General features: G+C 49.2%; 1 protein-coding gene across 3 annotated transcripts in view; it reads right to left on the bottom strand.

Annotated features, from left to right (window-relative positions):
- The window catches only part of LMCD1 (LIM and cysteine rich domains 1), a 57,607-nt gene extending 54,187 nt beyond the window's left edge, over positions 1–3,420 (bottom strand). The window contains exon 1 of one of the 3 annotated variants that reach the window (XM_027093918.1): positions 3,254–3,420. In XM_027093918.1, the coding sequence (XP_026949719.1) occupies positions 3,254–3,295 (42 nt within the window). In that variant the 5' untranslated portion in view covers positions 3,296–3,420. The remainder of the gene's footprint in view (positions 1–3,253) is intronic. The other 2 variants (XM_027093920.1, XM_027093921.1) reach the window with 2 other exon arrangements.
- Positions 3,421–11,422: the final 8,002 nt, after the last annotated feature.

Below are 11,422 nucleotides of genomic sequence, written 5' to 3' on the forward strand. Positions count from 1 at the left end.
GTCTCAGTTTCCTAATCTATAAAGTGAAAAGAGCTCTGTGTCTGCTTCCAGGCCTACCATTCCAGCACTCCAGAGTGAAATGCTCAGTGACTGATGACCTCTGTTGTGTAAGCAGATTTTGTATCTGTTGGGCTAGAATGAAGACAAGGTCATCGGTCATTGCTGTAGGTTATCAAGGCTGAGCAGCTGGCTTTCGCTCAGCCGAATGAAAATTAGTTACTCGTCAGACGGGTCAGTCAGCTGAAGAAAAAAGAGCACGTCCCTCATTCCCCAAAAGACTCCTTTCAGCAATCACACACCCGCTGAAATACACAACCACCACTGACAATAACAATGGCTACATCTATTTGCGCTCGTGTGCTGAGCCCTTTGTACGCATCAGCTCATTTCACGATCACGGGCCCCTTGGGAGGGAGATGCTTTTAGTGTCTCCCAATTTTCAGATGAGGACGCAGACTCAGAAGCTTACCCAAGAGCACACAGCTAGTAAGTGGTGGAGCTGGGATTTGAACCCAGATCTGGTTACAAGAATACTAACTGCTTAATAAACAAGAGAAGAACACATCCACAGTGGTGGTTGATTCCACCAAGAGAAATGGCATTTGGCCTTCCAGGCTTTTTGTTACCAGGGCATGGTGGCTAGTTCCTGATTCTCAGGGAAACTCTCCATGCTAGGAAACCTCTTTCCCAGTTGAAAAACAAATCATGACTCAAGAGCCGCCAACGGGAGCATTCGACTCAGCACAGATGAGAGGACGTAGGGAACTATTTCTACGCCCTGCCACGAACTATGGATGTGACCCACGGCCAGTCCCCCTGTCTGCCCGGAATTGGATAGATGGTCTCAAAGCCTACTCCAGGTTTGGGATTTTATGTTCTCTCTCTTGAAGACTTTTTTTCTGACTTTCCAGCTGCTAGGGATTCCCTGCAGCGCCCATCCCTTTGGGGGCAGGGCAGTGGAGTCAGCTTGTAGCCCATTTGAAATCATTTCTCATTTTGTAAACAGGTCCCTTGAAGCTCTAAGGGGCTACGAAATTGTTTCAGAATGCCTAAGTGTGATTATGCCTCCTGAAGCCAAATGTTAGAAAACCCCCACTGTTGCAGATTTTGAAAGTAAATTATGCAATAAAAGTTGTGCAGCGTGCTGTTGACGTGACCCAGTGTTTAATCACCGCTGTACAGCTCAGGAAGCACAAGCTTATACAAAAGCAAGTGGCGCTTTCCCCCCGTTCCCTTCCCTTTTCTTGACTTTCTGAGTTGATGACATGGGTTAATCAACCAAGTGGTCATCCTCCTCTGTCACAGTCCCAAAGGGTAAAAAATACCCGCCCTTTCATCTCTACCCACCACATTCTTCCGCTAAGCCTGTAATTGGATCTAAATGGAAAATAAACGCTTTGCAGGCCAAGGAAGTTGGCACTAGAGGGTGACAGGTCGGAGGCTGTGTCCCACCTCTAATCCGGATAATCACACGCTCCCATGCAAAGGAAAGTAAAAGCAAGCCTTCCTCCGAGCGGTGGCCTGGGCTGGTGCTGGGGAGGGGTGTTCCGTGTATCCTGTTTCCCTTCACCCACTAACCGTCCACTAGCTTGTAGTGAAAGCACCCCGAACCATCTGATTTTCCAGGGGACAGTGAGACGCTGCCCCTTTAGCTCTGAACTCTTTTACGTTGGCTGAATTTGGGGAGGCAGTTCAGACACACAAATATCCCGGTTGCCGCCACAAGTTAGAAAACAGTAACGCACGAATTGTACTGTCCGAGAACACCACGGTCTTAGCCCGTTCACTTGTAGTTGATTGAGTCCTGCTGTGCGTGGCGTGCTGCATCAGGACAGAGATGAGCGACAAAGGTTTGTCCTCCAGGAGTTCAGAAAGGTGGGTAGAGAAGTGAGAGCAGTGTGTGCCTGACTCTCTGGTGGTAGAAATTACCGGGTATCTTACCAAGGTCTAACATGCGGTGAGAATTCCAAAGGAGGAGAGGTGACTGGATTCTGCACATAGTCTGGCAAATGCAATGGGGGCAGGTACATTCCAGAGAGATGCCCTGATGAAGTCTGCCCCGGTGTACACATTCACAAGGGTCTGACGCACTCTCTGTACGCGAGTCTGGGGCAGGCCAGCCATGCAGTGGCGTAGCTGTAAATCAGATGCGTGAATCCTGCACCTCTAAGTGGCTGGCTTGCATCTTGATTCTGACATAGGTTTTTTTTTTTTTTTCCCCCTTCTCATTCTACTCCTGCATGCCCCCCTCCACCCGCCCCCCCCCCCCATGCCTCTGGTAATGGCAAATGTCTAAAGAGGAATTTGCCCTGTAAGACCAAGTTCTCTTTGGGAGATGACCCTACAGGGGACCATCGCTGTTACTGCTTCTGTGAGGGAGGTGGGACCTATCATCCCCCCATGGGAAACAAGGGAACTGAGGCTCAGAAAAGGGACTCGGTCATTGTGATGCAGCTAAAAGGTGGCAGGGCTGCGGTTTCGATGCCAAAGGTTTTCCTTAGGCTCTGCTGCCTGCTGGGAGCAACTCTCTGTGACGCTGGGCCTCAGTTTCTCCACTGGTCTAGGCTGTCTCTCGGCTTCCTCCCAGCTCACAGGTCCTCTAAGCCTCTGGCCTGTGCCCCCTCCCAACTGCCTGCAGGTACGTAAGTGGCGGTGGTTGGAGCTAGGGCACAGCTGCAGGCCCCTCAGGCAGTAATTCACCCCTGACCTTCTGGGCTCCCGGCCAGCCCTTCTTGAAAGGGAAACGTGCAGACCCTGGGGACAGAAATTAGTTCCCGTGTGCTGGAATTGCTGCCACTGCCAATATCACCAACTAAAGAAACGTGTGTGTGTGTGTGTGTGTGTGTGTGTAAAACACAAAACGCTAGGATGACGTGTGTGTGTGTGTGTGTGTGTAAAACACAAAACGCTAGGATGACAGCAAAAAGGGAGATTCCTTGTGAGTAAATATAACCCCCTCCCCAAACCTTCACCTCAATCACATTTCAGAAAAAGTTTTACCTTATTTAAATTTTAATTAGCATCATCAGAGAACTAAGATCCTTGGCAAAAACTTTACACGACGGCCTTTAAGAGTAAAATTTGGAGGGTGTGCCTGTTAGCTCAAACATGTATTCCCAGCTTTTCTATTTTCTGTTAAGTCTCGGAATTTAATGAATTTCCTTCTCCTTACTTCTAGGTAAGCCGCCTCAAACACAGAGAGGGAAACGGGGAAAGAAAGAATCTGGGTAAGTACAGACAGATCGCAGCTCACCTTCTGAACTCCTGGGTTGAGGTCCATGGCCACCTTTGCCATCCTCTTCTGCGGTGGACAAACAGCGCCTGGCTTCTCAGGCAGAGGCGCGAGGGCGCGCAGCGGGGACAGTGGTGGCTGAATGGCCAGGATCGCTGGCCCAGGGCGAGCTCTGCTCGCAGCCCGGCGCGGCGGGGCCCTTTAATTGGAGAGCGGGACTCCCTCTAAAACCTCGCCAGCCAATCGGCGCGGGCGCTCGCGCTTGGCCAGCCAATCCCAGCGCGCGGCTCCCCCCTCCCTTCGGTTGGTCTGGGTCCGGCCGGGAGGCTGTAGCTGAGTGAGTGAGCGCTGCCCTTACGTCAGTGCGGCCGCGGCCCCTGCCTGCCCGGGCGGCGCACATCTGTCCCTGAGCGGCAGGAATCCGTCCCCACGCCCTTCTCCTTTAAAGGACAATGGGCAGAGGGTGGGGCGGGCCGCCGGCCCCGCGATCCATTCAGGTCAAAAGGGAGAGTGATCAAACAGGAAGGCTCGGGTATTTTTAGTGAGCTGGGTCCAAAAATAAATGCTGAGCTGTGTTCCCCTGCCCACCCTTTCTGCCTTGTGGTAGAGGGGTGGGCAGGTGGCGTGCAGCAGCTTTGACTAAGCTGGCTAGCTTTTCCCAAACCTGGGCAAGTTTTCCAATCATCGGAGAGGAGGTGAGATTGCAGTGAGTTGTGATTTGTGTTTTAAACTTAATGTTTGTAAAGTATTATTCTGCCTTTTATAACTTGCTTTCGTGTCAGTCCTCCCCGTTCAGGGAGGAAGAGAACACCGTCCTGATTTTATAAGTGGCAGCGTGTACATCTTCACTCCTGTAGTCATATTTTCTCGTTGTTATCTAATAATCATCTCAGGTATTGCTATTGCTACCATGATAATGATGATGATTGTCACTCCCATTTAACAGAGGAGGGAATAGGATCAGAGAGGGTCACTGGGACAAAGGCGAACTCTTCAGCAAGGCTTTAACCTGAGAGAGGGAGCCTGAGAGCTCATCTGGGGAGAAGGAACACAGGATAACAAGCCATAAACTAGGAAATTCCTATTTTTTTAGATTAATTGAGTCATGCAGGTCTGGACAAGCAAGATTCCATCTGTGGATTTCTCACATCCTTGGGAGGAAGTCTCTTGCAACATCTAACATCACAAGTCCTAGAAGACAGAATCGGCCAGGGCTCACTGTGTCATGCTGTCTGCCTATAACCCACAGCTGTTAAGCCAGTTCCACAGACCTGGGTTCCCAGAGCCATTTTCCCTGCCTAGACAGAGGATTAAACACAGCCCCTTTTCACCTTTTTCCCAGACAAGAGAGTACTCTGTCATGAGGTTTCCGTCCTGTAACCCACATTGGCAGTGCCCCCCTGCTGGAAACCAGGGCTCAAGTGGGCCAAAATAAAACCCGGCTGCAAGAATGCAGGGTGGTTTCAGAGTACGTCGTGTGGGACTGATGTGAGGGGACAGGGAAGCTGCAGGTCACTTTCTAGGGCTTTTTCTCTTATTGGAGATGCTTTCCTTCTTAAAGCCTCCTCCAGTTTGGTTCTTAACACATCATCATCCTCAGCAATCCCGAATCTTGACCCGTGATCCCAAGTTGTGGTTCTTTTTTCACATTCCTGGAAAGGGCTTTCTATCTGTGACTCCTTTTTTCCGAGACGCGGGATGATCTTTTTCTCCTTTCATGGATTTCCGCTCTGATTAGTGTTTGTCTCCCTTGCTCCCACCTGTAGCCCCGACACCTAGCCCATGATTGATGCTCAGAACACATCTGGGGAATGAATGGAGGTTGCGTTCTGGCTTTGAACCAGCAGTGAGCTGGCAAGGTGGGACTGGGAGAGATGGCTCAGTGCCACCCCTAGTCTGGTTTGTCCAAATTTCCTAGGTGGGCTGCATGATTAAACCAGGGTGTAAATTAACCGTGGCTGACGGACGGAAGCCTGGACTGGGAGAGGTTTCCACGTGAATAGCCCTTTCAGTAGCAAATCTTAGAAACAATGGTGTTGAACTGGGATGTCCTGCCAGAAGCCTTTAGACTTCAGAGCTGTGGGAACAGAAGCCAGGAGAATAACAAAGGCAGGCTTTATCCCTTGCAAACTAGGCAGAAGCCTACCCAGTGAAGTCATTTCCCACTCTCTTCCCAGCCACCCTCCCTGCCCCATTTTGAGAAATTATTGTTCCATGGAATAATTTGACTTTTATGAACTGTAACACTGTTTAGCTCCAAAAAAGACAGTCTTCCCCTCTTCTTATTTTTACCCTTGGCTACAGTTCAATTAAGGAAGCAGGTATTGTGGCTCTTTCTCAGAATATGAGTATCAGAAGCTACTGCTTGACGGCCTCCCTGGTGGCGCAGTGGTTATGAATCCGCCTGCCAATGCAGGGGACACGGGTCCAAGCCCTGGTCCGGGAAGATCCCACGTGCCACGGAGCACCTGAGCCCTTGTGCCACAACTGCTGAGCCTGTGTTCTGGAGCCTGCAAGCCACAACACTGAAGCCCACGTGCCTAGAGCCCGTGCTCCACAAGAGAGGCCACCGCAGTGAGAGGCATGTATACCGCAGCGAAGAGTGGCCCCTGCTCACCACAACTAGAGAAAGCCTGCACGTAGCAACGAAGACCCAACACAGCCAAAAATAAATTAATTAATTAAAAAAAGAAAAGAAAAAGAAGCTACTGCTTGGATGGCCTTGTCTCTCCTTTCTGGAAAAGAACCTGTCACAGGCAGAGAGCTGCTCCCTGCTTCCTGTAGTGCTTAGTCTGTTCTCAGTTGAAGATGCTGACTCTGACTCTTTAAATCCTACTCTCAAGCCAAAGGTTCCAGGGGACCTATAGTCAGAGTTTTGACTGGACACCTGGACAGAGTCTTATAGTCCGGACTGTTCTGGAAAATGGAGGCAATAGGGCCCATTATATCTCAGCCTCACTCCATCTCTGGGGTCCTTTTGCTTCTCTTTGGGAGAAAATGGGGTATCTTTCCAGGTTGGAACAGCAAAGAGATCTGATTTCCCCAAGGTTCATTGCTTGGTGGTGCTGGGGCTTATCAGAAGCTTCATTCATCCATCAAGTAGTTTTGGGGGTGCCTGCCTCAAGCCAAGCCCTGTTTTAAGTGCTGGGGACACCCAGGTAAATAAAAGAATTCTTCCCCTTCAGGAATGTCTTGGTCTGATCAATTTCACTGGGGCTTTTTGATTCACAAAGCTCTTATCTTACTTGACCTTCAAGACAACCGTGGTACAATTCTAATTATTCCATAATAATTCTAATTATATCTCTGGGAGAAAATGGAGATTTGGGACAGTCACGGGTTCCATCCAAGGTCATACTCCAGCAGGTGGCAGAGGTGAAATTCAAACTCAGGGCTTTTAGCTCCGGACTGTGTCCTCTGAGTTATCACGCTGCCTCCCATAGTGACTGTCAAGGATTGATTACAGGACAAGAGTCAGCATTCAGAGCAAGGTGATGGTGTCGTTATCCTTGTCATTGGGTTTGTCCTAAGTGGGACTTTTTGACTCTGAGTTTCATGCTCTTTTCACTGTTCATTCATGCATTCAACAAACATTGAGCTGAGAACTCTAATGGGTGAGGCCCTGAGCTGTAGATATGACATAGACTGAATAAGACCGGAAAGGTTCCTGCCCTCATACAGCTTCTATTCCGGTTGGGGGAGACTGGCGTGGAACAGGTGAACAGATCATTAGATGAGGGAACTAAGAATGGCAATGAGGGCCTCAGAGGAAATAAATGGAGGAGTGAGTCACTGGATGTGTGGTCCCTTGAGATCAGGTGGTCCAGGAAGGCCTGACTGAGGAGGTGATGTGTGAGATGAAACCTAAAGAGGGAGTTCGAGTCAGCATGGCGATGAGCAGAGTTGCCACAGAAAGAACATTCCAGAAGGATGGAGTCATGAGTGCTAGGACCCTAAGGTGGGCATGAGCTTGATGTGTCTGAGGGATCATAGGGTCATTACAGTTGGAGAGTAATGAGGGACAAGGAGAATTTGTGAGGAGACCTTGTGGGAACTGGATCACCTTGGATGCTGTTAAGGAGTTTTAAATTTTTTTTTTAATTTATTTTATTTATTTATTTTTGGCTGCACTGGGTCTTCGTTGCTGCATGCGGGCTTTCTCTACTTGCAGCGAGCGGGGGCTACTCTTCGTTGTGGTGTACGGGCTTCTCATGGCGGTGGCTTCTCTTGTTGTGGAGCACGGGCTCTAGGCACGAGGGCTTCAGTAGTTGTGGCACGAGGGCTCAGTAGTTGTGGCTTGCAGGCTCTAGAGTGCAGGCTCAGTAGTTGAGGCGCACAGGCTTAGTTGCTCCGTGGCATGTGAGATCCTCCCGGACCAGGGCTTGAACCTGAGTTCCCTGGGTTGGCAGGTGGATTCTTAACCACTGCACCAGCAGCAAAGTCCCAAGGAATTTAAATTTTTTTCTGAGGACAGTAGGAAACTATAGATCAGTGCTTTCCCACTGAGATATAATATGAGCCTCATATATCATTAAAAATTTTCTAATAGCCGCATTAAAAAAGAGTTATAAAAAGGTAAACTATATTTAACCCCATATATCTGAAATGGTGTCACATCCACTTGTGAATGATGTAAAACATTATTGAGATGTTGTATATTCTTTTTCTGTGCTACATCTTTGAAACCTGGTACGTATTTTATACTTACAGGGCGTCCCAGCTAAGGTCAGCTACTTTGCAAACGCTTAATAGCCGTGCGTGGCCAGTGGCTACCATACTGGACAGGGTGTTATAGAGCTTTAAGTAGGGGAGTGGCAGTATCTGATTTGCTAGTTAACTCACAGCAAGGACACCCAGGAGTTTCTAATAGAAACTCAGTTGGTAACTAACAACCTCTGATTATCAGAGTGTGAGGCTGAGAGGCTGGGAACCCACAACTGAGTTTCTGGCCTCCTATGTGTGTTTCAGGCATTGAGCTGGGAGGGAAAAGTGATTTCCTCAAAGTAAGAGAGCTAGAAAGAGGCCAAGCAAAACCTGGAACCCAGATCTTTTAGTTCCATGCCAATTTAGAAAATCCCCAATCATCATGGCTCACAAAGATGATGTTTTTACTGTTATAATGTAGCAAATGTGGCTTAGTTGTTTTAATATGCAAACATGCACGGTGGCTTCTATTTGGTTATGATTTTCGTTAACATATTGTTTTCATTAAAAACACCGAACACTTAAGAGTAGGTAGATATCAATAATCCGTGAACCACATAGTATATTTTAATGTGTATTAATTGATATAAATATACCATGAACTGCATCATATATTTTAATGTGTATCAGCTTGGACCATCATTTGTACCATATGTGAATTGTTCACGACTTGAATTTTTTGGTTTCTTTCCTGCCATGCTTACAGTAACTTTAATTTTAGAATAACTATGTAATCTTCTCCAGATTTTTGGATGGACTGACTCCTAGATCAAGAAAGGCTTTGCCTGTAAGGCCAAAGCATCTGGATGAAAACAAAACATGATTCTTGGACCCAGCTATCCTCCTGCCTTAGAGCCTGTCTTTGACAGGGACAGTGAAACGCACAAGAAGATCTGTCCATTGCAAAGGAGCACTGGGTCACGAGTCCAGAGCCCCGCATTTGATTCTAGCTCTGCTGAAAGCGGTGTAGCTGCTGTCATCCACAAGGCCACTTGCAACTCAAATTTGTCATTAGTTACTGGGAGCACGTGATCAATTTCCTCTGAACATCAGATATGTATTGCGCCTGATGGTGCGATGGAGCCATTCCCTTCTTTGCCAGGTTGACGAGGGAGTGGAAGGAGCACGAGATTGAGACCCAGAAAATCTCCGTGTGTGTTTCAGCTTCATCACGGGCGTGAGCTCAGTGATTTGGGCAATATATTTAAGAGTGTCTGAGTCCTTGAAAAAAATGAGGATAACAATATTTATTCCTCTTGCCGTACAAGGCATATCCGTACGTTCATCTATAACTATCTGTAGTATCAGAATTCTAAGATGCTGTCCAATGACCCAGGCCCTTATATAATCCCTTCCCCGTGAGTGTGGGTGGTACCTCTTAACTTGCCTCTAACGAACAGAATGTGGCAAAGGTGATGGGATTCCACTCCTGTGATGATGTTGAGTCTTATGGCCAAAGTGAAAGGATTTTGCAGATGTAATTAAGGTCCCTAATAGGGAGACTATCCTGTGTGGGCCTGACCTAATCAGGTGAGCTGTTCACAGGAGGAGCCAGAAGTCAGAGACAGAGGAAATCTCTACCTCTGTCCTGCTGGCCTTAAAGAAATGCGCTGCCACGAGTTCCACGTCTGTAAGGAGGTGAATTCTGCCAACAACCACGCGGCAGGATGATATACGAGTACCGTTGTAAGTTGCTAAGTTCGTGGTGTATTGAAAACCAACATACTATCACCCTCTTCGCTCTTGGATATGGTTAAAAGATTTACTTCTCTGCTACTTCCTGGGGAGAAGATGTTTGGTACCTATTTTTAAAAGAAATACATCTGCTCCCCTCAATTCTTTTTTTTTTTTTTTTTTTGTGGTACGCGGGCCTCTCACTGTCGCGGCCTCTCGCGTTGCGGAGCACAGGCTCTGGACGCGCAGGCTCAGCGGCCATGGCTCACAGGCCCAGCCGCTTCGCGGCATATGGGATCTTCCCGGACCGGGGCACGGGCCCGCGTCCCCTGCATCGGCAGGCGGACTCACAACCACTGCGCCACCAGGGAAGCCCACCTCAATTCTTAACGCTTCCTGGGGCAGTAAGTTACATGAGTGTGGCCTTTGGAAAGCAGCATTTACTCTTACCAACGAGAACTTTCTAGTTATGGTCCTGGCGGACTGAACCTTTTCCACATATAATTTCCATAGTTGTAGTATTTACTGCTACCTTCCGTCTATTCATCCTCGCTGTGTGCGCGCGTGCGTGTGCGTGCGCGCGTGTGCGTGCGCGTGCGCATGCGTACGTTTGTGTGCTCGCACGTGTATTTGCGTGCGCGCGCATGCGTTTATGTGCGCAGGTGCGTTTGCGTGCGCACGCACGCATGTGGCTGCGTGGTAGGAAGGAAGTGAACAGGTGCTCGGTGTTTTTTCTGTGCCTGTCAGCGTTTTATGTGGTTAAGCTTTAAGACCACCCCAGGTGGTAGCTATTGTTAATGCCATTTACAAATGAGAAAATGAAGCTCTGCTGTGTTATGTGAGCTGCTCAAGCCTCAGGGCTAGTTGGGATCCACACCCAACACGGATCATTGAGGAGATGCCTGGCTTCGGGGTAAGGGCTCGGCCTGGACGATGGCGTAGAGATAGGACTCCTGACAGCTGGGGATGTTCCCTGTGACCCCTCCAGAGCCCCTTTTCCTGTCGCCTCCAGCTCTGGGCCTGGGAGGCCGACCCGCGTTCTTCATGCACAGCTCAGCCAGCGCAGGAGGCCCCGGTTCGAGATTAGAGGTGGGTGTCTTAAATCTCCCCGCTTCTTCCCTATTGGCCTGGGTTTTGGAGGTGGTCGTGTTACTCCACCTGCAACCACAGCTCCTGTCAGCCTGGGGACAGCTCTCTCCCTCTGCCCCTTCAGGCTGGGCGTGGTCCCTGCCTCCTGTGGTCGCTGGCCCCGGGATGCTTGCTTCTCCCAAGTGGGTTCATGGAACGGTGCTATTTTCTCCCTCGTTGATTTGCCCTTTCGTTAAACCCCCTTCAGTTACCCCTTCGAGTGTTTCCAGCTAGCCCCGTGACCCAGAAGCTAAAGTGGGCTTTAGAGAGGACCCCTTCCCTAGGTTGTGGGGATACGGGCTGCCCTGTGGTCTCCCACGTTGTCGTTTTGGCTCTTGGCATGTGAGTTAGTTAAAAGAATCTGAGGCTTAGCGATTAATTAGAATAGGAAAACCAGATAGAGATGCTAGGAAAGGCAAGACAGAAACTTGGCAGCCTTCTCTTGGGCAGCTCTGCCGGCTGCTTGTGAGTCTCGAGGAGAAGACTGACCGTGGAGTGTCTTCGGCTAGTGATGGTGACTTGAGGTCTCTCCCTCCCTTGTGCCTTGGTCCCCTGGTTTCTGAAAATGGCTTGAGGAGTGAATGCGGGGCTGTGTGCAGCAGCTGGGTCTGGGCCCCGATGGCCCTTCCAAACGTGAAGCATTCCCGTGCCAGGCCCCAGCGAACAGGGTGCTCGTCTTGAGTA

This window comes from Aethalodelphis obliquidens, unplaced genomic scaffold, assembly GCF_003676395.1.
Source record: "Aethalodelphis obliquidens isolate GAN/ISIS:26980383/991018 unplaced genomic scaffold, ASM367639v1 scaffold86, whole genome shotgun sequence".
NCBI lineage: Eukaryota > Metazoa > Chordata > Mammalia > Artiodactyla > Delphinidae > Aethalodelphis > Aethalodelphis obliquidens.